At 38.7% G+C, this 27,192-nt stretch overlaps 1 protein-coding gene across 2 annotated transcripts in view; it reads left to right on the forward strand.

The window, feature by feature from the left end:
* SERGEF (secretion regulating guanine nucleotide exchange factor) overlaps positions 1-26,381 on the forward strand; it is a 224,612-nt gene extending 198,231 nt beyond the window's left edge. For both annotated transcript variants that reach the window (XM_074275230.1, XM_074275232.1), the window contains exon 11: positions 26,049-26,381. In XM_074275230.1, the coding sequence (XP_074131331.1) occupies positions 26,049-26,320 (272 nt within the window). In that variant the 3' untranslated portion in view covers positions 26,321-26,381. The remainder of the gene's footprint in view (positions 1-26,048) is intronic.
* The last annotated feature ends 811 nt before the right edge of the window (positions 26,382-27,192 follow it).

The raw sequence follows: 27,192 nt of genomic DNA on the forward strand, positions 1-27,192 counted from the left end.
AGATGTCATTCTGACTCCAGACCCAGTGTTTCCTGTACTATTGTGCCATGTAGCTGCCTTCTTAAAGCCTTCAAGAATCCTAAGAAATCAGCAAGGTCGGGTCCTACCTTCAATCAAGTCAGAATCAGAGTCTGAAAAGTGTGAAAATAAGTTGAAAGTTTGAAAAGTAGTGAAAACAGTTCAGGATTTGGAATCAGAAGACCCGAGTTCAGATTCTAGCTTTGCTACTTACAATCTATATGACTCTAGATAAATCGCTTAAAACTTCTTTGCCTTGGCTCAACTATAAAATGAAGGGATGGACAAGGTGATCTCAAAGGTCTCTGCCGGTTCTAAATTTGTGACTATGCATAAAAGCAGCTCCCAGGTCAGGAAGGATTATGATAGACTCATGCCCTCCTGAAGGGGACTCCAGTTATCTTTTGGTACATAGAATCAGATCATTTAGCTGAGGACTGTGGACCATCTAGCCACTCTACCCCAATCTATAAATGTTTCTCCCTTCCCACAGAGAGGGGAGTCCCCCAAGTGGAGGAGGGGAGACTGCACTTTTGCTAGCTAGAACCTCCATCTTTTAACTCAGCTTATGAGCATGCTATCCCCTGGACCACCATTGGAAAGATGCAATTCAGGCTGACACTGACTCCTTATAAATAGTGTAGAATTAGGCTAATCAGCACTTCCTTTAATTTTGGAACAAATGCAGGCACTGTGCTAATTGCCATGGTCCATGTTGGCTTATCACTCGCTGACGGCATTGGACAGTGAAAGTGATAATTTGGGGGCTAGGAGGGAGCTGGCTTTGCAGCCGATTCAATTAAAATTCTTATTCTCCCCATTTCCCCCATTGTGATCAGGATCTGGCCCTAAAGCTGCTGGGTCTCATTTCTGGCAGGGGGGACTGAGTGATGAATATGGGATAATGGAGAGGGATCCACAGACTTGGCTGGAGCTGCTCTTGGGTACCCATGGCAAGCAGTTTTTCAGAGATTCTATGTGTTCTGAGCCCCAGTAAAGGTTTCACTGGCATCCTTAAGCACCATTGCCCGGACAGCTCATCAGGGAGAAACCAGCCCAAACCTTGCCTGCCTGTTTCCATGGCAACGTGACATTCCCTGGCTCCCCAGGCAATCTTGCTGGTATGTGTGGCCATGAGAGCTTCCTTTTGATGCAGAAGGATGCAGATCATAGCTCATGCTCTCCTCCTGGGGCTTCAGCGGAGGGACTACAAGCTCAATATGATGAATCAGTGGTGTGACATGGCAGCCCTCCCCTAAAAAGCCAACACAGGAAAAACATTTAAATTAAAAATTTAAAAACTTACAGAGTGAGTTCAGATTAGGAAAAGGCACTGTCCAGAGAGAGGGAGGGGATAATCCTGTTGGATTCTGCCCCATTCGATCCCCATCTGGGAGACTATGCTTTAGTTTGGGGTCCTCATTTTACATGGAACATTGGCAAACTGAAGAATATTGAGGGGAAGCTCCAAACCATGCCAAACTGGGATTAATTGTAGAAACCAGGATGTTTAGCTTGGAAAGAAAAGATTTTGGAAGGACATATTAGCTGTCTTCAAGGATTTGAAGGGCTCTGTGGAAGGAGGATTATCTTTATTTTGCTTGGCTACAGGGGGCAAATGGGTGGACATTACAAAGGCAGGTTTTAGTTTGATAGAAGGTGAATCTTGCCTGGAACTAAGAGTTATCCCAAATTGGAATGAGCTGTTGCAATAAAGGATGAGTTCTTTATCGCTGGAGGTCTTCAGGGAAGGACTAGGTAACCACCTTTTTAGATGTGGATTAGCCTAAATGTCCTTTTAGGTCCTTTCCAACTTTGAAATTTTCTGAATCAGATTTTGAGATGCCAGGATCTCTTTTTTTGTTTAATTTTTAAAATTTTGAATTTTTTTTATGAAAGCTTTTTATTTTTCAAAACATATGCATGGACAATTCTTCAAGATTAACCCTTGCAAAACATTGTGTTCCAGTTTTCCCTCCTTCCCTCACACCCTCCCCTAGATGGCAAGTAATCCAATACATGTTAAATCCAATATATTCATATATATTTGTACAGTTATCATGCTGCACAAGAAAAATCCAATCAAACCAATAAAAAAAAAAAGTGAAGCAAAATAAAATGCAAGCAAACAACAACAAAAAGAGTGAGAATGCTATGTTGTGAACCACATTCAGTTCCCACTGTCTTCTTTCTGGGTGTAGATGTCTCTTCATCATTGAACAATTATGCCAGGATCTCTTAAAGGGAAATAATTTATGTAAGGAAAAGGCAGAGAAGGTGACTGCGTGTGGAAATGTTCTATAGTTGGGAATTTCTGGCCATAGGGCTATTCTTTGTTATGATTTAGTTTTTTTTTCATCTTTTCCCAAAGACCAGGATATCTGTCATTCTTATTCCAGTTACTCTACGGTATCACAACCACCCCAAATCTTGTCTCTCACTTCTTATCTCTGGGAAGTATTGGAGGACATTGGATTCTCACATATACAAGTTTTAACTCTATTCTGATACTTTGATGGTTGGACTTCAGAAAGATAAAACAATCCTGGGCAAGTCATTTAACCCTAATTTCCTTGCCAAAAAAAAAAAAAAAAAAAGGAAGGAAGGACGGAGAAAGGGAAGAAAGGAAAGAAGGAAGGAAAGAGGGAGAGAGAAAGGGAAAGAGAGAGATGAGGAAAGAAGCAAGGAAGGAAGGAAGAAGGAAGGAAGGAAAGGAGGGAGAAAGAAATAGAAAGAAAGAAGGAAGGAAAGAGAGAGAAACAAACAGAAAAGAAAGAGAAGGAAAGGAAAGGAAAATTTCTGGTTGGTCAAAAAAGGAAATTTGACTGTCTTTCTTATTTTGGATTTTCCATCCACATTCTACAGAGATGACACCTGCCTCAAGGGACTGAATCACTGCCTGGGTTGTGTTTCCAAGGGGATAATATAGATTTAAGCTCACTTATTGACATAATAGTCATGTATGTCAAGATAGTGCCTGAGCAGAATGAGAACATTGTATAGTCATAGCAATAATCAACTTTGATAGACTTGGCGCTTCTCAGCAATACAATGATCCAAGACAATTCCAAAAAGCTCATGATGGAAAATGCTATCCACAGCCAAAGAAAGAACTATGACGTCTGAATACACATATAAATATACTATTTTTACTTTTTTTTTTCTTTCTCGTGGTTCCCTCCTTTTGTTCTGATTCTACTTTCACAACATGATTAATAATGTGGAAATATGCCCATGCATAATCTATATCAGATTGCTTTCCATGGGGAAGGAGAAGAGAGGGAGGGAGAAAAAAATTGGAAATCAAAATTTTACAAAAGTGAATGTTGAAAAACATTTTTACATACAATTGGAAAAATAAAATATGAAGTTGCGGGTGGGGGAGATAGTGCTTAATAAATACTTGTTGATTAGCTGGCTGCTATCCAGAGCTTGAAAAAGACTGGTGTGACACAATTTGGCACAAATAGTGTTAGATTTGGACCCAGATGATTTGATTTTAGTCCTAGCTCTGCCATGTGACCTTGGACAGATCTCCTTGGGCCCCTGTTATTTCATATCTAAAATAAGGAGTTAGGTCACTCCCAGCTCTAGACCTAGGAGCCTGTGATTTGGGTGCCTCCTTCATCTTCCAAGACTTATCTGACATTTGTTCGAGCTCCTCTCCCCTCCTCAACCTGCATCATCCCTTGGATAACAGTCACAGGTTTCCAGGCTTCAAATCACAGGCTGCAACTTGCCTCAAGCTCAGCAGCAGTATCATCATTCCTACTTACTCTTATCAATAAGAACCTCTCAACAGGCATTGCATAGTATTTGTCTGGGAATATGTTTTGCAGGCGTAGCTCTCTTGGGATCCAGTTTCCTTATCTATAAAACGAAAGGGTATTACCAAGTAGCCTCCCAAGATCCCTGAGTTTATGGCACTTTTGTTGTGGCAGTTGTATGTGTTTCCAAGCATCTTTGGATTAGCACTATATGGTAGAAAGGCAATAATAACAGCAGCAATAATAAGAATAATAGCTAACATTTATGTAGTATTTACTAACTGACAGACTCTATACTCTAAGTGCTTTAAAATTGCTATCTATTTGTTATTCATAACAACCTGGGGAGGTGGGTGCTATTTGTTATACCCATTTTTACAGATGAGGAAACTGAGGCAAACAGATTAAGTGACTTACTCAGTTAGTAAGTATCTGAGTCTAAATTTTTACTTATGTGCTCCTGACTCCAGAACTGATGTTTTATCTGCCATTGGATTAGAGATCAAGGGAACTGATATCCTAATACTGACCCTGGTCCCACCTTGCTGTGCGACCCTGGACAGAATATCACTTTACCTATCTAAGCCTCAGGTCCCTTGTTTGTAAAGTGAAGCTATTGCTAATTGTCCTATTTGTCACATAGGGTTATTGATAAAGATGAAAAGAGACCATGGAGGTAAGGGCTTTGAAAAGCATAAAGTATTTTATAGAGAGGAAAGAAAGCCATCACTTGCCATAATCAGCAGTATTTCTCAGCAAATATTAGCAGGCCCAAGAGGAATAAATAGGACCAATCTTTCTGGGACCTTGATTTACAGAATATTCAAGAGGAAAGGCACCTCAGAGAGCATTTCATTTTATAGATGAAGAAAGCTGAAGTAATATGCTGATAACTGCATTTGAATATAATTGGTTTCCATTGAACTCATGTGCATTTTATCTTATACATTAAGAACGTGACTGAAGTCCATAGCCTTCCCCAATCTTCCCAATGAAATCCATGACCCCTGACCAAAAAAAAAAAAGACTAAGATCCTGTGCCCTATGTACAGGAAGCTTTCCTGATCCCTAGCAGGTTTAGTCTCAGATTCTTATTGGCTCTGTGATCCTGGGCAAGTCACTTAATTTCTTAGTGCTTCAGTTTCCTCAACTATTAAGGAGGACTAATCATAGCAAACACCCTCCAGGATTGTTGTGAGGATCAAAGGAGATAATATTTATAAAGTACTTAGCACAATGCCTGGCACATAATAGATGCTGAATAAATGATTATTCTCTTCCTTTTTCCTTTCGACTCTTCTTTCCCTTCCCAAATTATCTTTTATTTACTTATCTGTTTGAATGTCGTATCTTCCAAGTAGAAGATGGATTATAACTATAAAAATAAAAATAAAAAAGCTCTCTGGAGCTTACATTTCCTTAAGGGAAGGGACTGATTTTTTTTTTTTTTTTTTGTCCTTGTGTCTTCAGACCTCACTTTTAGTAGGCACTTAAATTCTTCTTGGGATTTGATTTCATTGAGTTGGATCCAATAGCATCCCTTATGGTTCTAACAGAGCAACCTGGCATTATGGGAAGCCCTCCAGTGGAAGGGTGGGATAGATTTGTTTGGCAATCACAACTATAGCATTTGTTAATGCCAGCATTCTAATAGGTCCAGAAACCCACCCCCACTCCCATCCCCAGGCACCGAGCCCAGTGGCTGTGCCATTCACTGTGCCTAGCAACACAGGCATGACAGTGCCATGGAACAATGAAGGAATGTCAATTTAGTTCAATTAATATTTTAAACAATCTCTCATACAAGGCATCCCCAAAATCTTAGGATAGTCTTAAGTTATGAAAGCTTTTTCTAATCAAACATGACTAAAAGTCATCCCCCAATCTCATCCAATCCTTGTACCACTTTCATTTATCATACTCTCAATAGACAACTTCTGTAACTCTAATTGTTTGATTTAATCCTTATAATCAGAGGGTAGGGACTATTTTTTTGCCTTTCTTTGTATCTCCAGTGGTCATCATAGAACCTGACATAATTAAGTGTTTAATAAATGTTTATTGACTGACTGAATGATTAGTTTATTTCATCAAGCACGTTTTAAGGACCAACCACATGTCAGACAAGAGGCAAGGTGACATAATAGGTAGGGAGCTGATAGAGACAAGTTCAAGTCTCCCTTCTGATTCATACAGGTTATGATCCCAGGACACAACCTTTCCTTGCTCTAGGAATCTAAGATTACAATTTGCTCAGAGAGTGATGATCAGTATTGGTAGAGATTCTCATTATGGAGTTCCCTACGTACTAGTGAAGTCATAGCTCCATGTCCTATCTTCTTTATATAGTGGCCACTGAAAACAAAATATCCTTTTCTTTGAGGAATCCATCCTTCTCTTGGTGGAAACAGGTCCATCTTCTCCCTGAAGTCTTACTTTCCAGCTGAGTGTTTTCTTCTCAGATTCTCTGCTCTGTCTCTCTCTTTCCACTGATCACATCCTATTGTTTCTCACATTTATCACTGTGTCTGTATTATTTTCTCTTTTGGATCATAAACTCATTGATGTAGTAGACTGTATCTTTCCTTCATCTTTGCTTCTCCCGTGCGGACACTTACATAAAAACACAGAAACTTATCAGTGGACAAGGTTCTTAAAGGCCATCTAGACCAATATGTACCTGAAATGAAATCCTTTCTCTAATTTCTCTGTAAACTGGACATGCATGGTTATTTTGAAGGCATCAATAAGAGGAAACCTACTCCCTTTGAGGCAGCCTTTTGATTTTTAGGTTGCTTTTTTTTTTTTTTTTTTTTTTTTTTTTTTTTTTTTTTTTTTGCATAGAGCAGAGGTTCTTCACCTGGAATCTATGAACTTTATATCTATATGTATAAACATATATATGTAAGCATATTTTGGAACACAAGGTTTTTCAAGGGTCAGTGATATTTGCATATGTTTTGAAAATAAAAAGCTTTAATAAAATAAATATATATGTAATTAAATAAATAAATATATATAATATAATATAAATATAAACTATTTAAACATAATTAGTTTTCTTTGTAATCCTATGCATTTTATTTTATGACTTTAAAAACATTATGCTGAGAAAGGGATCCATGGACTTTACCAGATTATCCACAGGGACTTTGACACAAACAAAAAAAGATGACAAATACCTTACATGGGGTCTAAATAGACATCTATGCAACTCGGTTCCTCTGAGACCAAAAAGAACAGAACACTGATCATCGGGCATTGTGAGACAAAACTATACAACTGTAGTTTTGAATTGTGATGGGGCTTACTTAATTTGCATCTATTCTGCATGTAGTAAGAAACTCCTTCCCCAGGGTTCATGGGATGAAATGGGAGCCTATCAACCTTGAAGCATAATAATAACAATAATAACTAGTATATAGTTATATAGAACTTTAAGGTCTGCACTTTCCAGCACTTTACAAATATCTCATTTGATAGCCACAATAACCCGGGGAGATAGGTGCTATGATTATCCCCATTTTATAAATGAGGAAACTGAGGCAGGTAGCAGTTAAGTGACTTGCCCAGGATCACATAGCTAGTAAGAGTATGAGGTTGGATTTGAATTCAGATCTTCCTTAGTCCCAGTCCAATCATCTAACCAATGTACCACTTAACCACTGTTTCCTCTCCACCATGCCCTCTTTTATTTATTGAAGCTTTTTTATTTTCAAAACATATGCATGGATAATTTTTCAACATTGACCCTTGCAAAACCTCATGTTCCAATTTTCCCACCTTCACCCACTCCCTCCCCTAGATGGCAAGTAATCCAATATACGTTAAACATGGTAAAAAATATGCACCGTATTTTCTTGTAAAAGGGAATTGGTAAATTGGTCAGTCTAATGCCAAAATAGGAAAAACTTATGATAAGTTTTCCAGGCTCTGTAACTTAATAATTCTTCCTTTATGTATCTATTTTCTTTTATATTATTTTATTATTTTTACCTTCTTCTCCTTAGATACTGTTACAAACATTTCAGAAAATTCAATGTTTACTTGGATGAACTTGAAATGTATAACAAAAGTGTAGAATCTCTGAGATATAGATAGACCCTAAAGGAGGTCTAGCCTATGATAAACTAATCAATCAATGAATATTTATTAAATGCCTAATGTTTGTTAGATCCTATTCTTAGAGTGATGATGTCACTTTTAGGCCCTCCATTTGCATTCTAATTTATTTCAACAAATATTTATTAAGTGCTTACTATTAGAAGGGATTAGGGGAGAGGGTGGCAGAATGGATAGAGAGCTTGCTTGGGAATTAAGAAAACCTGGGTTGTTGTCCTGCCTCTGACACATATATTGGCCATATCAACTTTCTCAACTCCAAAGACAAAGGACAGAACTAGACAGGGTTGTCTGATGGGAAAGAAAGACTATCTTCAAGAGAAGATCTTGGGTAGAAGTTGGTACCTGAACCTTGAAGGCTCATTTACAATCCTTGACCTTTTGTTCTTCAGATGAATTTCATTATTATTTTTTTCTAGTTCTATAAAGAAATATTTTGAGAATTGGTATGGCACTGAATGATTAAAAATAATTTTGCTATAATTATAATTTTTATTAAATTGGTTCAATCTACCCATGAGCAATTAGTATTCTTACAGTTATTCAGGTTTGTCTTTTTTTCCTGTAAAAAATGTGTCATGTTGTAATCATATTGTTGTTTCTATCTATGCCTTGGTATGTAAATTCTCAATTATAGTATACATTCCTTAATTAATGGAATATCTTTTTCTATTTTGCTTTGGTGGGCTTTATGTGGATTCATTTTATATTCTGCAATTTTTCTAGGTTTTAATTATCTAAATTAGTTTTAGTAGACTCCTTCAGATTCTCTAATTAAACCATTATGTCATCTACAAAAATGATAAATGTAGTTTCTTCTTTGCCTATACTTATTCTTTACTGCTGTAGCTAGCATTTTTACCAGTAGATCAAGTAATAGTGCTGTATTTAATAAACATCCTTGCTTTACTTCTGATCTTATTGTAAAGGTTTTTAGTTTATCCCCCTATATATAATGCTGGGTTTTGGTTTCAGATAGATACTATTAAATGTATCAAGGAAAAAGATAGTTTATTCCTGTTCAGAGTTGGAAGAAAAGGACCCAAGTAATACCATATTTCAAAATATTCTACAAATAGTAACTATGTAGCACTGTTTAAAAATATAGAGGCTGAGCAATAAGAATTGATTAGGTATGCAATATACAAAAGTCATTCTATAAAACATTTGAAACTGTGCCCCCTAAAGGTGTTAAATTGTACAGATACCTTCTGACTAAAGGTCTTTAATGAGACATATCCCTTTGGACTAGAACAATATAGGAATTTTTTTTTTTTTTTTGCTGTTTTTTTGTTTTGTTTTCTCTTGAATATGCATATTGGCTATAAGAGTCTTTTTTTCTCTTGCAGTAGGGTAGGAGAGTAGAAATAGGGCTCCCCCTTCACACACACACACACACACACACACACACACACACACACACACACACACACAGAGAGAGAGAGAGAGAGAGAGAGAGAGAGAGAGAGAGAGAGAGAGAGATCGAGATCAGAAGGCATAAATAAAATAAAAAGGATAGCTTTGAAAGTCATATGTTGAATTTATTATAACTTAAAAAGAAAAGTAAGTGCTGCATAGTGAAAATTTAGCCTCACATCTAATCCTATATGAAAATTCTTGTTTTATTTGGTATTTGTAAAATTCACAATAATAAAATAAAAGAAAATGGGGGAAGGGGAAAAAAAGGATTTCAGTGGATGGATGGAGGTGAGGAGGAAATGGGTCCCTGGGAGGGGATTGCACTAATAGACATATACAGGAGAGGGCAGACAAGATCATAGCAATCTAGTTGGTCTGGAAAATGGAACTCGGGAAGGATTTTAAATGCTCATCTCAGGGGTCTAGTTTTATCATTACAGGCAATAGGGAATACTAAAGGATCAGCAGAGTGACATGGTTGGACTGTTACATTAGAAAGGCTGATTTGGCAGCTGGATGAAAGAACTGGGTGAGACTAGAGGTAGAAAGCGGTATTTGTCCAGTGGTTCATTAGGAAGGCATTCCAATAGTCTAGCCACTAGGCTGTAGTGATAAAGGTCTGTACTCTGTCATGGCAGTGCCCTAAAACAGGGATGCTTAACCTGGGATCCATGAACTTTTAAAAAATATTTTTTGATAGCTATATTTACACAGAACTAGTTTTCTTTGCAATCTTTTATATTTTATTTTATGCATTTAGAAACATTATTCTGAATTATTTATAGGCTTCACCAAAGTGCCTCAAGAGTCCAGGATACAACAACAACAACAAAAGGTTAAAAATCCCTGGCCTGGAGGAATCCTGTAGAAGCTAGCCTGTTGTAAAAGGTCTTACTGGACCATCCCAACCCATAGCGATCTCCCCTTTCTCAGGCCTCTTATTTAAAGTAGAGCAACTAATAGTGGAGTTGGTATGGGAAAGATCAGGATGTGAATCCCACCTTCATGGACTTACTGACTGAATTTTTTATTAGTTTCTCTGAAATGTGTCTCTTTTCCTCAGAGGAGAGTTTTAATTTTTGATCTCTCTGGTCCCTCCCATGTCCGAGTCTATAATCCTGTAATATCAGCAGTTATATTTTCTTGTGTGGGAGTCACCCCTAGCTGGACGATGAGCTCTGTGAGGTCAGAGACTGTATCTCCCTTTGACAGGGCTTAGCAGGTGGTGGAACACCCAGCACCTAAGAGGGACTCAGTATTTCTGGAATTTGTGATCAGTGGCCCAGAGCTGGGATTTGCTACAAAAGCTCTGTTAGGAGAGTCGCATTTTCCGTCTCCTTTGTCCTTGCTCTTCAAGGCCGCTCTCACCACCACAGTATCCTCCATGTTGATAGGGATGCAATCTGTCAGTAGGAGACAAGGCATTCCCCACCCCCAGCTGTTGCTATGGTTACTGAGGGCTACTGTGAGCCTCCTGGGCTGTGAGCCTCCACACCTGTCCCTGCAAAATGAACCCTGGCTTGCAGAACAATGCAGGCAGGGGATTGCAGGTACCCTGGGTCCCATGTAACCATGTAAACACAGACTAGCTGAGACCTTAATATACCTCCTCCTGTAGGAACAAGGAAGTCCCCCATCCCTGTCCCAGCTTTCTCCACATAGCCCCTCATTCCCTGATACTACTGAGTGACCTGATCAGAATTTTAGTGGCTGCTCATTTGGCTTAATAACAACAGTAATAATATTAAAAATAATATCTAACATTTACACATTGCTATATAAGTATTTGGGATGTCAGTGTTGGGAAGGATTATAGAAATCATTCAGTCCTCCCATTATCATATTCATAATAATGTGTAACACTACTCAAAATAATGTGGTCACAGATCCACTAAACACCAGAGCTTCTCGCTCCTTCCCCTTCCCCCACCAATTACATCTTTGTTCAGATAGTATCAGTCTGTCCCATTGAGTTTTTAGCTTTTGTTGTTACCTGAGATCTAGTCTAGTAGGGAGGCTATCCATCCATCCATCCATCCACTCTCCAAGACTATCTTTTCACGCAACAGACTATCTCTCATTCTTATTTATCACATTTATGGAGTATTTAATGATCTATAAGATCTAGGTAACATAAGCAATATAAGAATTATCATTCCCTCTTTTACTCATGAAGATGAGGCCCAGAGAAGTAAGGGGAAAACAAAGGCAAGATTAGCCACAGATTTGAGATTGACCCAAGCCTCCAATTCCAAGTCCTCCAGATCTCACCTGATCATTAATTTGGGATGATCCAGCCTAAAATACATATTGATTGGGTTGTTGAAGGGACTGGAAACTTTGCCATTTCAGAACAGACTGAAAGAACAGGGGAAGAGAAGATATGATGGCTGTCTTCAAGGTCATCCCTTTATCAAGACTACATGATCTTAAATCCATTGAGATTGAAAATAAAGCATGGGTAGATGATGGGTGGATGCTGAGTTCATTCAAGAATCCAGAATTGTAAAGTCATCCATGATCCTCCATGACACAATCTCTCACTCTCCTCCAGAGTGTGGTGACAGGAACCTAGAGGCAATGGCATTTATTGTCTCCTGCAGTCACAGAAAATTATTCTCTGTAGTTAATAAGCCCATTGAGACCACAGCTCCAGAAGGGAATGCAGAATTCAGGAAGAAAGTCAGTCCAGGAGGGGGGAGAGAGTAGATCCTTTGTTTGTTAAAAATAAATAAATAAATAAAGACCAAGGGGGAAAAAAACACAAAACACAAAAAACAGGCCATGTTTGCACCTAGTAACTTCTAATTCTGTCGTCTCCAATTCCCAGACCTAAGAATAGTTAACCAAAGCTGAGCTGCCGCACATCTCACCCTCACACTGCAGGTGACTACGAAAATGTACCCACAGCAACAGCAGCAGCTACAGCAGCAACAGCATCACTTTGGGGCCCACATGGAATCCAACACTTGGGCTGACATCAAGGACCGGAATGAGAGAAGGCCTCAACCTCCACCAACTCCTTCCCCTCCAGCTCTATAGAATTAGGGTCTCCAGTGTCGTCAGTGTAAGGAACTCATTTATCTTATGTTAGCTGAGAGTATCTCTTGGACTGGTAGGGGTTATTTTATTATAGTAATACAAATAATCCCTTCTCTGGAGAGCACTTTATAGCTTACAAAACCCTTTTCACATCTCTTATCTAATTAAGAAAAGGTGATGTTGTTAAACATAATGGATTCCTAGTCTTCGTAGTCCATAGTGTCACTTCCCCCAATTCACTAAATTACTGATTTCTCCAGCGTGGTCCCAGGCAGCATCCTGGCAAACTCCAATTTCTTGCTTCCTGGCTCAAAGATCTTCCCATCACATCATGCTGCTACTATAATATTTAATAGCATTCCTTAGCTTATATGTTGGTTCCCCATTTCAGAAAAGAGAACAAGGTGACTAGTCATGGTCCTTCCCCCCACTCTCCATCTCTGGCAACATGGGAATCACAGGAAGTCTTCCAAGTTTCTAGAGGAAGCATCTCTGCTTTTCACATGGGAATTTGTATGTCCCTGGAGTCACTTTTGGAGGAGGTTAAGAGTGATTTGTTGTCCTTTCTGTATTTATGAATTATTCATTCTATGGTTCTTCAGTCGACCTTGGAGCTTGAAGTAATGAGCAAAATGATAGTCTAAATGTGGCCAAGTAACTGACAGTATCCTGGAAAAGCTTTTTAGTTGAAAGTTAAAAATTCTGTACTTGGGGTGACATTTTATGCTCATCCTGTTTCCAGTCATCAGGGGCTGTTCTGATTTTGTTCCTGGTCTTCAGGGAACTAGGGTGCTTCCTTGTCTTGAAAGTACCAAAATGTCTCATGTATCTTTGATCACTGTGAGCAACATTGAAACTTATCTAAGGACTTTTAAGAGCTTCCCTCTATATAACAGAAATTTGGAAAATCCAATAGACACCAATAGGACATTGCCCCAACATTTACTAAGCAAAAAAGCCCCATCAGTTCTCAGTTTATCTCTCCCCAATTCATTTCACCAAAAGGTTGTCATCCACTTTGATAGAATTATTCTTTGGACACATCCATTCCTGGAAGAAGAACAAGAGGAGTGCTTTTTCCAAGGATGAAGAATTTCCTTCATGTTTAAAGGGTCATCGTTTCTGCCCTAAGTAGGCACTAGAGAGTCTCTTATTGAGATAACAATTGAGAGTTGAACATTGGGATTACAATGTCAGTTGTGTCATAGCCATAGTTGGAGGGGCGAGACATGACAGCATGGCTTCTTAAATGTCATAAATGTATCTACTTTGGTTCAAAAAGTAATTTACTGGATTATATGTCTTGAGACCAGACATGCCTAGAGAGCAGGTTGCATGCAAACAAATAAAGAGATTTAAGAAACTGCAAATCCAAATGTGGCACAGTAGCCAAAAAAAATCTAATGTAAGTCCAATAATGTTTATCATCCTTGTTTATCATCCTTGGTGAATTATTCCCTGTTCTAGTTCTATCTCAAATATTCTGATCCTTTCTAGGAAGTTCTAGGTACCTCAACTTTAGGAAGGATATGGAAAAAGTAGAGAATAATCAGGGTGTTGAAGGGTACAAGTTCTATGTCATTTTAGAAAAAAACCCCTGAAGGAACTGGGGAGATACAATGACTGTAATTAAGTATCTACAAACTGCATTGTAGAAGAGATATTAAACTTCTTTTGGATTCAGAAGGCAGAAATAGGAGGACTGGGTGAGAATTAAAGAGGGAGATGGGTTTGACTATTTAAAAAATGACTTTCTATTCTGTTTAATAATGGAATGTTTTCATTGTAAAGCAAAGTGTCCTCCATAAATGGAGGTTTAAGCTGAGGCTGCATAATTCTATGATAAGGTTGTTATGAAATCTGAGTTCAAATCCAGGCTATGTAACTATGGGCAAGTCCCTTAACTTCCACTTGCCTCAGTTTCCTCATCTGTAAAATGGGTATTATAATAATGGCACCTACTTCCTAGGGTTGCTGTAAGGACAAGATGAAGCAATTTTGGGAAAAACTCTTTGAAAACCTTAAAGCACTTTACAAATGCTAGCTATTATCATTAAAAGAGACTTCTATACTAGTTGAGAGATTGACATGGTTAGCTTCTAAGAATTCCATGATTCTGTGAATCCCTCAGGCAACAGGATAACCACAGATATAGAATCACAGATTCACACTTCCATTACTGGAGGGATTTCAAAGGTCATCTAGTCTAACTCCTGCCTCTCCCATCATTTTGCACATGAGGACTTTACAGATGAATAAACTGAGCCCCAGAGAAGTTAAATCACTAAATCAGACTCATGAGTAGCCTTCTGGGAATTTCTGTGAGATACTTAGCATCTTAAAAACACACTAAGATGGAAAGAATCTTAGCTTAAGTGACTTGGGATCTTAGTAAGGGAACTTAGAGGTCAGTCAATCCAACCCTACTATTTTCTGATGAAGAAACTGAAGAGGAGAGACTTGTTTGTTGAGCAAATGAATAGCAGATCTGGCATTCTATCTTCAAGCAAAGGAGAAGGGAGATCTCAGTATTGCTTGTGATAGCATAGGTTTGCTGACTATGATCCCTCTGGTCTTCACTCACCCTTCACATATGACTTCATGGGGAGGTTTATGGAAACTAATCCAGTGTCATTGCTGGGGGACTCTCCAAGGAGAAGCCTGTGGATGCTCTCTGCTTTAATCTTCCTATACAAATGTGATTCTTCTCATGTAGCCAACTTAGTTTTTTTTTCTCCCTCTGACCTTTCTTCCATCTCTTCTTTCATTTTCACAAGGGCAGTTGTTGACCTTACAATGTATTCTTGTGACTAATAAACCAATTACTCTCCTCCCCTAACAACATAAAAAAGGTCTTCTCCCAATTGTCCTTTCAGAACCATCATCAAAATATTCCCCATTCTCCGGGAAGAGCTTTATCTTATAAGAGGCAGCTCTCAAACTGAGGGTAGGGATGTGGGGAAAGAAGATGGTACCAAGAGAGTGTTTTATATTGTTTCTGCCTCACTGTCCCTCTGCCTAGGAGTGACCTACAAGCCAACTAGATTCAAGGTGAAAGAACAAATCTATCTTAGAGCAGCTATATTTCTGATTAAAAAAAAAAAAACATGGCTTCATGAGGATTAATGAGGATGTGTCAGGGAAGTTTTTTATTCATAGGGAACAGCGATGGAGAGAGGGTGGGGTATTTTAGCTGCTCCCTAGCAGCAGAGGAGCTCAGATCTTCCTGTTGATTTAATACCTGCCAGCCATCCCCAAAGGGCAGGTAGGTAGTGTAGTAGATGGAGTGCTGGTCTGGCGTCAAGAAGATTCATCTTCCTGAGTTCAAATCCAGCTTCACCTTACTAGCTGTGGGACCCTGGGCAAGTCAAGAAGGAAATGGCAAACCACTTTAGTATTTGCCAAGAAAAAAACAGTTACAAGGAGTCAGATTTGACTGAAAAATGACTGAACAATATAGCCCCAATTAGGCCTGGATATCCCCTCTGGTAAAGAAGAAAAAAATTCTGGCTCTTTAATCCCTGGGTTTGATTTCCCCCTTGACCTTGAATAAAAGTCACAACTTTCTTGGGTTTTCATATTTCTTCTGTAAAATGAAAGAGTTAAGCTAAATGGCTGAGGTCCCTTCCCTCTCTAGATTAATGATCCAGTGATCTCTCACACTCAGTCTCCAGTACACAGAGTAGCTCTAGTCTCTACCTTGCACTGACCAACCTCCTGGACAGCTCCTCCCTTGCCAACATCCTCCTTAAAAGATGGCATCTGGGGCTGAATGTGACATTCTAGCTATAGTCTAAACCTGACAGAAAGAATCAGGACTGTCATTTTTCTTGATCTGGATTGTTATCCCTACATTGCTACCTCTCTGAGGTCATATTGGCTTTTATTGGTTGCTCAGTTGACTCATATCCATATTCACCCATTTCTTTTCTCACTCTGGTTTGGTTTTCCATTCTGGCAGCCCAAGCATTACTTTTCCTAATGATTGGGTCACATTTGGATTCTTTTGGCAGCCAAGTGACTTAGTAGATAGACCATCAGGCAGGAAGACTTGTATTCAAATTCAGCTCCAGATGCTTGTATCACCATGGGAAAAATCACTTAACCCCTGTTTGCTTCAGTTTCCTCATCTGCAAAATGGGGATATTAATAGGACCCACCTCCTAGAGTTGTAAATATTAAATGGGGCAATAATTATAAAGCACTTAGCATAATGCCTTGCACTATATCAAGGTTGTTATTATTAATATTATGATTATTTCATAAAGATTTTGTTAAAAACAAATACAACACTAACTTTTATGTTCCTCTTTTAACTTTCTGAATCTCCCTTTCTCCTCCCCACCTCCTCCTGGCAGAAGGACAGTTTCTGCTTTGGGTTTTATCTTTCATCTCATGTGATCGAAGATGATGGTGTGTTTTTTTAAATTATTCTTCAGGTGTCTTGTGTTTCTAGCATCTCTGCCCTGATTATCACTTTTCTGCTTTCATTTCTACCCAATCATGCTGTTTCTTTGTACTCCTCCTTCGATATCTGGCTGGTAATGATTTTCCTTGAGAAGGCAAATATGTACTTTTATTCGAAATGCTCAAAGCATATCGGACTAAGAGTGTGAGCCAGCATTGCGGGATGCTGCTGCTCCCAGGATCTGGATGCTTTCCAAATCCAAGTCATTGTTCCTTTCCTAAGTATAGGGCTGTAATCATCTACAAGAAGGACTTGTAACATCTAATCTCTCTCTCTCTCTCTCTCTCTCTCTCTCTCTCTCTCTCTCTCTCTCTCTCTCTGTGTGTGTGTGTGTGTGTGTGTGTATTCCTGTGTCTCTGTATTTCTGTCTCTGTTCTTTGTGTGTCTATCTCTCTGTTTGTTTCTCTGTGTCTCTGGCTCTGTCTCCCTCTGTCTTTTTATCTCTGTCTCTGTCTCTTTTCTATCTCTCTATCTCTATCTTTCTCTGTCTCTGTCTTCCCCCCTCCTTTTCTCTCTCTCTCTCTCTCTCTCTCTCTCTCTCTCTCTCTCTCTCTCTCTCTCTCTCTCTCTCTCTCTCGTTCTCTCTCATCAGTTATACAGGGACACAAAATCACGAGACTAAAACAGCTTGGAATTTCATGCTCAGCCAGTGCCAGTTACGCAGACTGTCCTGGGAAGATTCTCCTGTCAGCGTCTTCTAGCCTATCAGATATCTCTGTCCAGCTCACTTGTTTTTCACATGTCAGGGTCATCCCTGTCTGAACACTAGCCATGATAACTTTACTGTTTTACTTGAAGTAAAAAAAATTCTCAGTGAAATTTCATGAGGACTTTTAAATGAAGTGTAGAATTACAGACTGTCAGAAGACCTATATATTATAGATTGAAAAGCCAAAGGTGCAGAGAGGTAGCCTGCCTACTCCTGCCTCTCTTGTCCTAATATTCTTTTCATAGGTGTTTCCTATTTGTAGGGAACCAAAGAATTTAGCGTCCAATTTATGTTGAACTCTGTAAAGGAGTTTTGGTGATGAGTTCTTTGTTATTTAGTTAATAAACCCATGGAGAGAACATCTGAAGCTTCTGAAGTAGAGATACCCTCCATGATATAGGGATATAAAGCTCATACCTACATACTATCAGCAAAGTCTAGATGAAGCACAACAAAGTCAATTCTCTGGGCATATGGATGTCACCGGGGACCCCCAAGCAGATGTAGAAAGGATTTATCTGAAATTGTGTGGAAAGGGATCCTAACCAGCTTGGAAGGAGGGAGCTTGTGCACCTGCCCAGTACCATAATGTGTCATAAGTGAGCAGGATGGAAGTATGAGAGGATCCCAGAATCACCAAATCTCTGATTTAGAAGGACCTCAGAGGGAATCTAGTCTAACACTTCTCATGGAATTCCCTCTAAACCTCTCATTTATACCTTATCCAAAGACTCGCAGGAAACTCACTATTGTCAAGGTAGCCCATTCTGGCTATATGTAGCTCCTATTATTAGACCATCTCCCCATGTTATTTGTTCATCATTTCTATACCTATTCTTTTTGATGCTGAGTTTAGCAAGAAGCTCCCAATGCATTCACATTGGTATGTCTAAATATCTACCCCTTCTTTCCTCCTAATGAATCATTTGTGATTATAATACTAGAATTTTGTCAAAAAAACCCTCTCATCCCTATTGGATCAACTTCCAAGAAATCCAGGGCAGTTCTAAATGGGCCTGTTAAGTATCTTCAAGCAGGTCTTATTAAGAACCATAGAACAATAGAAAATTACACCTGGAAGAGCCTAAACAGGTGATGTAGTCCAGTCATTCCTGGAAAGATGAATTCCAGTTTTCCAAATTTAACAAGTGACCATATATGGCTTTTTCCTGAACACCTCACTCAGTACTTCCTGAAGCACTTCATTTCATGACTGGATCACTGTGATTTTTAGAATATTCTTTTTTTAAGATTTAGAACATTCTCTATTATATATTATATATTTAATATTTTATAAATATAATTTATTTTAGATTAGAATATTCTTTCTTCCATGGCACTGCTTCCCTGAGATTTCTACCCATTTTTCCTAGTTTTGCCTTCCAGGGCTAAGCAATTTTAATCTCCATGTGATCACCTTTGAAGTTTCTGAAGGCAGTGATCATATCTCTGCCTAAGTATTCTTTTCTCCAAGCTAATGGAATCTTTCTTTAGAAACATACCATTTTACCTCAAGAATTTTCATGGCCCCCTTTAGAATGGCTAGCTCTTCCAGCCCCCTAAAATTGAAAAAAATGCAGGCTCTACAGATATTTGTTTTCCATTTCTTCCTTTATCTGTACATCTATAATTTCTTATCTTCTAAAAATTATTTTATTGTACTTATGTCCTGGTCAACAAAAGTCATAAAAAATTGAGGGGAGACATCTCCATCTTCACCTCCTCCATTTCCCTCTCCCGTTTCATTGATACAATCTACCTTTATGAACATTTACTGAGAGCAAATGTACAAGACTCTGCCTCTATCCTTCATCTTTAAATAACAAAGAACAGGAATACAATTTCCAAGAACAGAGATGCAATTTATTTTATTGGACTTTTTCAAACTGACCATTTTATTAGAAGCTGAACCTAGTGGTGTCTTCTTACATGACATCCCTACCCCAGAAATTAACTTCCTTTTGGAATTTTGCTTACCCATCAATCAGATAAAATCTAAGTTCCCCCCATTGGAAACTTCTACAATTTCTCAACATCTTAAACAAATCTACTGGAGCATGTATGGTCAATGTGAAACTGTGAGTAGATAAATCCCACTGTAAGGTCAGGCTTTGTCAAACATCTCTTCTTTAAGAGAAAATTCAATTCACATGGCACAAATGTTCAGTGGCTCTGGAAAAAGTAAGGACAGAGATTGGGCCCCAGTTAAGTTCTTTAGAAGGAAAGAAAAATAGAAATGCCAGCTTCAATAATGTGGGAAGCTTGGAATAGTTTCAATGAATATCAGTTCTCAGTGTACATTTCTTGATCTTCCATATTCATCCTTCTAACTAGACTGCCCTACTTTTACCTCTTAGAGGAATTATAAAGGTCATACTAGCCCTTTCAGAATTAGCAAAGCAACTTTGGGACAAGAGGGAACAGGACTCTTTGGAGGTACTTCAGAAATACCTAGCTCTTGAGACTCTGGAGGTGCTTTAATATTGTACATATTCACCTTTTGACTGTTTCTGGATTTTTCTTGGTCTGGTCCTGCCATCATAGAACCTTACTCTTGCTTACCTCTCCTATCCAGTGGCAACATTTGCCTTGGTGTGTTCCTTTCTGTCTCCTCCCTTGCTCCCCCCATCCCCTCCATTCAGCTTTCATTATAATTCATTATTCCCCTCAGTCCCAAGTATGTCATACAATTGAGATGTTCCTAAAATATGTATATAAAGGAGATTTCTCTGGATATCATATTCTGTTCTAAAGGCATATAGGGAATGTGTTGCAGCAAAGATATTTCTGCCTTCCTGCTTTGTGTATGAGGAACATGTTGGAGAATTTCCTTAATCTTATAGCCAGGATTATGCCTGTCAATAAAGATGAGGACAAATGATGCAACCAGAAGGAATTTAGAAAGCAACTCTAAGGATTATATAAGACCTAGGGCACAAGTGAGATTTTCTTCCCTGCTGCCAGTTAAAAGTAAGGACTTTAGAAGACAAAGAGGGATTTCAGGAGGGATTAAAGAGGTAGGATTGAAGAATGGGATTTAAGATACAAGAATGATGGGCTCTTACAGATGAAATGCATTTGAGATGTAGAAATATATATATTTGTAGAGAGATATAAAGATAGATAAATATGTATGCATGTATATATTTATCTAGAAACTCCCAGATTTGAATAAGAGGAGTTGAAAGTGAACATGGAAAGAGGGAGAGATGCTCAAACATAACTATTAAGCCATCTACCACAGGTAAGACATGGAAAAAAAGAAGATCAGTGGAGATGTCTATTAATTTATCGGAGATGATATTAAGGAAGAAGGATAATAAAAGTATGCCTAATTTCAGATGCACAAATCAAAGTGCATGGAACATATGTAATAAGGTGAATCCAAAAAGAAAGAGATAAGTATTGCTTGTTGACATTAGTGAAACTTGGTGGAATGTGACTCATGAATAAAATGCAGCAATAGAGCTCTATAGCCTACTCAAATAGAACAAATTTGGAGAAGGAGAGGTCCACTGCATTGTATATATAGATGGTAAATGCCTAGGTATAAATCTATGTGCCAGATCAGGCAAGTGTGACACACAGTATTTAGGCAAAAATTAGGAAAGAGAGAAATAAGCAATATTGTGATAGGATTATACTATAAACCACCTGGACAGGAGGCAGAACTGTATGATGATTTTTAGATGGAGAGCACAAAATTGGCATGAATATTTGCTATAGTAGTTCTGTGGAATTCTGCTATAAATATTATTGGAGGATTTTTTCCAATAAAAGCAGAGCAGCTGAGCAACTCTTAATTTGCCTTGCTGATTTCTTCCTTCAAAAGGATAAGAAGAATTTTATTCTTAGCCTGGCTTTGAGCAATAAAGAGGAAGTAGTTATTAAAGTAAAGATGATGTGAATCTTGAGGATGAAGTGATTACACTACCTCGAAGTTCAAGATAGATAAGAAGAGGGCATCTAGGTTCAAGGACTCTCAGAGTTGGAATGGATCTCAAAGGCCACCTGTACTGCTTGGAGTTGACATAATGATGGAAAAGCACGAAAGAAGATAGACCTACTTAGCTGCTCTTTTGTTTGCTTTTTTTTCTACCAAGGAGAATTGTTTTTAGATTTGGGAACATGAAACAAATAGGTTTAACAAGTAACTGAAACCCAAAATAAGTGAAGAGATGATTTGAGACCATCATATATCATCCAATCTCAAAGAATTTAAATATTCAGACCCAAACAAACTCTATCCAAAAGTCCTGAAAGAACTTGAGGATATGACTGCTGAAGCACTGTCAGTGATCTTTGGAATACCAGATAATTAGAAGGGTATCATAGCACCTAACAAAGGAAAATCATGACAAATGGGTATATGCTTGTTTATTGATTCATTGAAAATACTGTCCAATTTTCCAAAAAGGAGAGATTGTAACAAGTTTCAGACTGTAACAAATTTTAATTGGACTTCAATGATACATTATGAAAAGAGATGATTTGGAACACTTGGGGTGATCTCTAAGAGGCAATTTAGGCTCATGAGGAAAAAGTCATGAGCAGGGTGTAGTGGTACATACTTGTGTTTCTGCTGTTGGAGAAACTGAAGCTGATAGATCATTTGAGTTTGGGCACTCTGACTCCTATGTTATTTAGGCTCATGGTGATTTTGTCTTTTAAGTCTGGCACCAAATGTTTAGCATCTGAAAATGGAAGGCCACCAGGTTGCCTAAGGAGGGACAAAAAATAATGAGCAGGTTAAAGTTTTTATTTTGATCAGTATTGGGATTAGGCTTTTGAAGTGATCACTACACTTTCAATCTGGATGAAATTTTTGATTCGATCTCAAAATAAAATAAAATTTAAAACAAGTCTTAACAAACTAATCTCATTTTTCTTTATTACTGAGTTTACTAGACGGGTAGAAAAAACACATACTGGAAATATACCTCAATTTCAGCACACTATTTGAAAGATTCTATCTCATTTTCCTTGTGGATAAGGAAAGATCTGGGCTGGTTGATAGTGGCTAGTTAAGAGTCTAAACTAGTTGATTATATGCACAGAATAGTGATATAAACCTGGAGAGAAATCCATAGCTATTGCTTTGAGGTGCTGTCCTTGGTGCCATTCTGCTGAACATTGGTATGGATTGCTTGTGTGAGGACCTAGATGACATAGTTATCCCTTTGAAGATGTCCTGTAGCAGAGAGCAATAGCTACTTATTTGGTCAACAAAATTGGACTTCAAACACATATAGAAAGGTATAAACTACCCCCCCCCCAAAAAAAGAGACAAAACTTAATGAGGATAGATGAAGGTCTTTATTTAAATTCATGACCTAGCACATAAGAGATAATTAATAAAATTTGCCAATTGAGTTAAAATAGTTAGGATAAAAGAGGTAATATAATGCATTTCATCTTAATCTGAATTAAAAGGAACATTGTTTGGATTATTAAAGAGATGATAATCTGTCCTGGTGAGAATTCTTCTGGAATATTCTATTCAGGCCTGAGTTCCACATTTTGAGGGATGATATTGACAAACTGTAATGAATCCACACTAATGGTGATGGGGATGGAGATCCAATTATTAAGGAATTGACTTAAGGACTTAGGGAGGGTTAGTTTGGAAAAGAGAAGACTTGGGAGAGGGGGATAATCATGATATCAGTATATAAGTAGCATTTGTAGGCCTGCCATATCAGAGAAACATTAAATTAGTCACTTGTCTCCTTAGGAAAGAATTAGGAGGTATCAGGTGAAGTTGTGAGAAATAGATTTTGACTAGATAGGGTTTCTTAACAATTAAAGCTGTCCAAAATAACTGTTTGAACATGTATACATATATTCTATTTAACTTATAATTTCACATGTTTAACATGTATTGGGGGGAAGAAAGGGAAAAATTGGAACAAAAGGTTTTACAGTTGCCAATGCTGGAAAATTACCCATGCATAAAATTTTTGCAAAAACAATAAATAAATAAATAAATAAATAAATAAATGAAAGTATGCTCTCTTAAAAAACCAAACAAATAACAACAACAACAAAACCCAAAAGGAATTAAAGCTGTCCAAATGTAGAATGGGAGAGGAGAAAAGGATCGAAGTTTCCTCTTCCTATGGTTAGTTGGTTGTGGTCCTTCGTTCTTGAAGAGGGCCAAAATGGCATCACTATATTAGAGTCAAGTTATGGTGTGTCCAGCTGTGGCCGATGAGAATAATAAGAGCTCAGAATGCTTTGCCACAGGTCGGACACAAAAAGTCCCTGTGAATATTTGAGGTGGCTGCTCTACTTTTCCTCATTTTGAGTTTCCCTGGACTTAATTGAATTCTGCATTGCTCATAGAGCACCTTCTCTGAAAAGGGCATGCCCTTCAGTAGAAAACTAGATTTTACCTTTGGAAAATGACTGCAGAGGGGACTCCTGTTCTGTTCCAGACGAAGGTTTTGGCAGATCTATTTAGATGCTTTCAATTCTGCCATCCTGTTCAATAATCAAATGAGCCACAATAGCTACAGTCTTCATAATAGCCACGTGAGCCATAATGCAGACAGTTTTGTCCCCTGAATGTCAGTACCAGGCACAAAGTAAATGCTTAATAAATATGACTTCTGGCAGTGCCAGAGAGAAGCGGTGACTTTCCAGAGTCATGTAGTGAATCAGCTGAGGAGCTAGGACTCTATTGCATGTCACTCTTTCTAATTAGGTGACTTTCTAGTCATCCCTCCTTGCTAGAGTGAAAAAAAAAATCCTTGAAATCCCATGTTCTCCATAATGAACTCTTTCCCTGGAATGAACATTCAGGTTCCTGCCCTAAGTGGAGGGCCCCATTTTTAAGGGCAGGGTTTCCTACTGAATAGAGGTACAACAAATGTGCAGGAAAGTCCCAAGGACATCCTCCCTTCATATGGTCATGGGCCATGGAGATCACAGCAGTGTGAGTCCGTGAAGATAAATGTCTAATGCGGACCAAGGGATTTTGAGTTTGCTATTGTATCGTCCCCACAGATGATATTGAGAGGTGAATATTTGGAATTTGTGTAATACACAAGAGGTGAATAAGATATGTTGACTTGTACAACAGTAATGATACTGGAGATAAAATCTGGGAACCCCAGGATCTTGGAAAAGCCAGAACCCTTACAGACACGCAGGGTGATAATGATGGAGACAATGACAGCCAAGATCTAGAAGATAGGGATTAAGTTATGGTTCTGCCATCAAGTCACCATGTGACCCTCTCTCTAAGTCTCAGTTTCCTTTTATGTAAAATGAGAAATTTGGATTTCTCTGCAACTTTTGTATACTCTGTATCTCAGCACTTCCCTGAAGAACTCATCACATAATATTGTGCATCTTATCCCTCTCTACTAGACAGTAATCTCAGTGAGAGCAGACTTTGTCTTATCTAATCTTTGTACCCATCCAGGTGACAAATATAGACACAAATGGTGTTTAATAAATGTTCACAAATTGAGACCAGTCATGGAAGAGGAGACTGAGGTCCATAGAGGATTTAATATTCAATGAAGTCTATGGAGCAACTTTTTAGGCAGTGCTAAAACTGGAAGCCAGGTCTTATTGTCAAGGCCCTTTTGATATTTTTTTTACTTTAGGATATATTTTTATTTTCCATTTGGCAAATTCCATCCCCTTTCCTTGGTTCTCTTCATCTCTTGCCAAGTGAAGCCTGTCACCAGGCCTAAAGATTTTTCTGATGTGCCACTGAGAGCAGCATGCTACCCCATGTACTAGAGAGAAGGGTTTTTCTTTCTTTCTTTCTTTCTTTCTTTTTTTTATCAAAAGCAGTCAGATGAACTCTTCTTCTGTCCAATTGTCCAGCACAGTCCTGTGCTCAACATCAGCATCCCTTGGGTATGCGGTCAGTAAGCAGGGATGTCTCTGGGGGTCTTTATAAAGCTCCAGAATTGCAGTCTCTGATAGATCCCCAGTTTGGCCTTCCAGATCATCCCTCAGTCTCTCTAGAGAGTGAACCATTTGGTAGGAGGATAGGAACCTGCTGGTTGCTGCCTTGTGGCCAGGCCCTGCCCCTCCTCCCACCCCTACTCCTGCTGCTTGTCAGCTGGTATAGCTATCTGGGGCTGGGCACATTGCCCAAACCAGGTGGTGAACTGGGCCCAGAGCCACCAGGCCTCCTTCCTATCCCAGATAAATGCCTTCCAATTGACTTGTCTGCCAGTAAGAATGAGCACAGTCCTTCTCTCCCATCCTCAAGTCCCAGGGTCCACAGGATCAAGGGATTAACCTTCATCCATAAACCAAATCGACAGATGTCTGTCTTTCTCTAACCTAGAGGATGGTGATCAATATTGGTATCTTTCTTCCTCAGAAACAAAGAAGTCTAGGAAGACCCAAGAATGTGTTCTATGCTAAAAAGTAGGAGCGAGCCCACAGGGGCTAGCAAAGGCGGTCCAAAGCCCAGAGGTTTCCCCTGCTATTATAGAAGACAATTCACATTTATTGTTTCTCCTCTTTTCTGTAGGAAGCACCTGTTACTCTTGGGGCTGGAATGAACATGGTATGTGTGGAGATGGTACTGAAGTGAATGTCTGCGTCCCGAAGCCAGTGGAGTCTCCAAGTTTAGCCCTGTGCCTCCTTGTGGGTTGTGGAGCTGGTCACTCTTTTGCTGTTGGCCAAGCTCCAGCCTTCGCATCATTGCACTGGAGCTCCCAGGACACAGAGTCAAGCCTGGAAAACACACAGCAAGAAAAACCAAAGGGAAGAAGCACAAACATTGTTCCCACACCAAGCTAGTATCTCCTAAAAAAGGAGATTTCGTGCTTAAAGGGCCTTTTAATAAAATCTATTTGGACAATTTTGTGGACTTGTTCATTGGGACACAGCAGGTAAAAAGGGGTAAGTATTTAGGAAGAGCTGATCATTTAAATAGCTGGATAAGAGACAGGGAAAATGCAATTTCCTGAACATCCAAGAAACTTCACTCTTCAGCAAATGAGAATGAGAACAAAGGGGCGCCATTAGCAGCTTTCAAAAGGTAACAAGTTTATAATGCATATGGATTGGGGAACAAGGATTTGGGTTCCATTGATTCTCTGAGTGTCAGATCACCTCCATCTTCCTCCTGGTAGCCTCCAGTGTTGCTAAAGTCAGTAGCTCCTTCATGGAATTTTGTTTTGCAAAAGACTTCAGAGGTTATCTAATAGAAAGATGCTTAAACTTTTTGAGTGTGATGGAGCCATCTGGCAGCCTGGGAAGGCCAATGGACTCTTTCAAAATAATATTTTATGCATAAGAATAAAATACATGAGATTACAAAGGAAGCTCATTATATTACAATAGAGTTATCAAAGTATATATTTTTAAAAGACAAATTCATGGTCCTGGTAAAAAAAAAATCCTTGAAGTAATCAACCAACGATATGATTTCCCTTATGCTGGAAAGATTGGATTCTGGCAGCACTCTAGCTATAATTTTCCATCTTTATGTTGTATTACTATGGGTTGGTAAAGTAGTCTGTATCCTGCAAATGTGTTTGTGGATACTGCTACTGGTGACTCATTTTTGTAAAACAGATCATTGATGAAAGCACAGCACAGGAAGAGACCTCCCTCCAACTGATTAGATGGGAACAAAGGAGCTGAAAGTAGAAAGCCTGAAGCATCTG

The sequence above is a fragment of the Sminthopsis crassicaudata genome, chromosome 6 (assembly GCF_048593235.1).
Source record: "Sminthopsis crassicaudata isolate SCR6 chromosome 6, ASM4859323v1, whole genome shotgun sequence".
NCBI classification, from domain to species: Eukaryota; Metazoa; Chordata; class Mammalia; order Dasyuromorphia; family Dasyuridae; genus Sminthopsis; species Sminthopsis crassicaudata.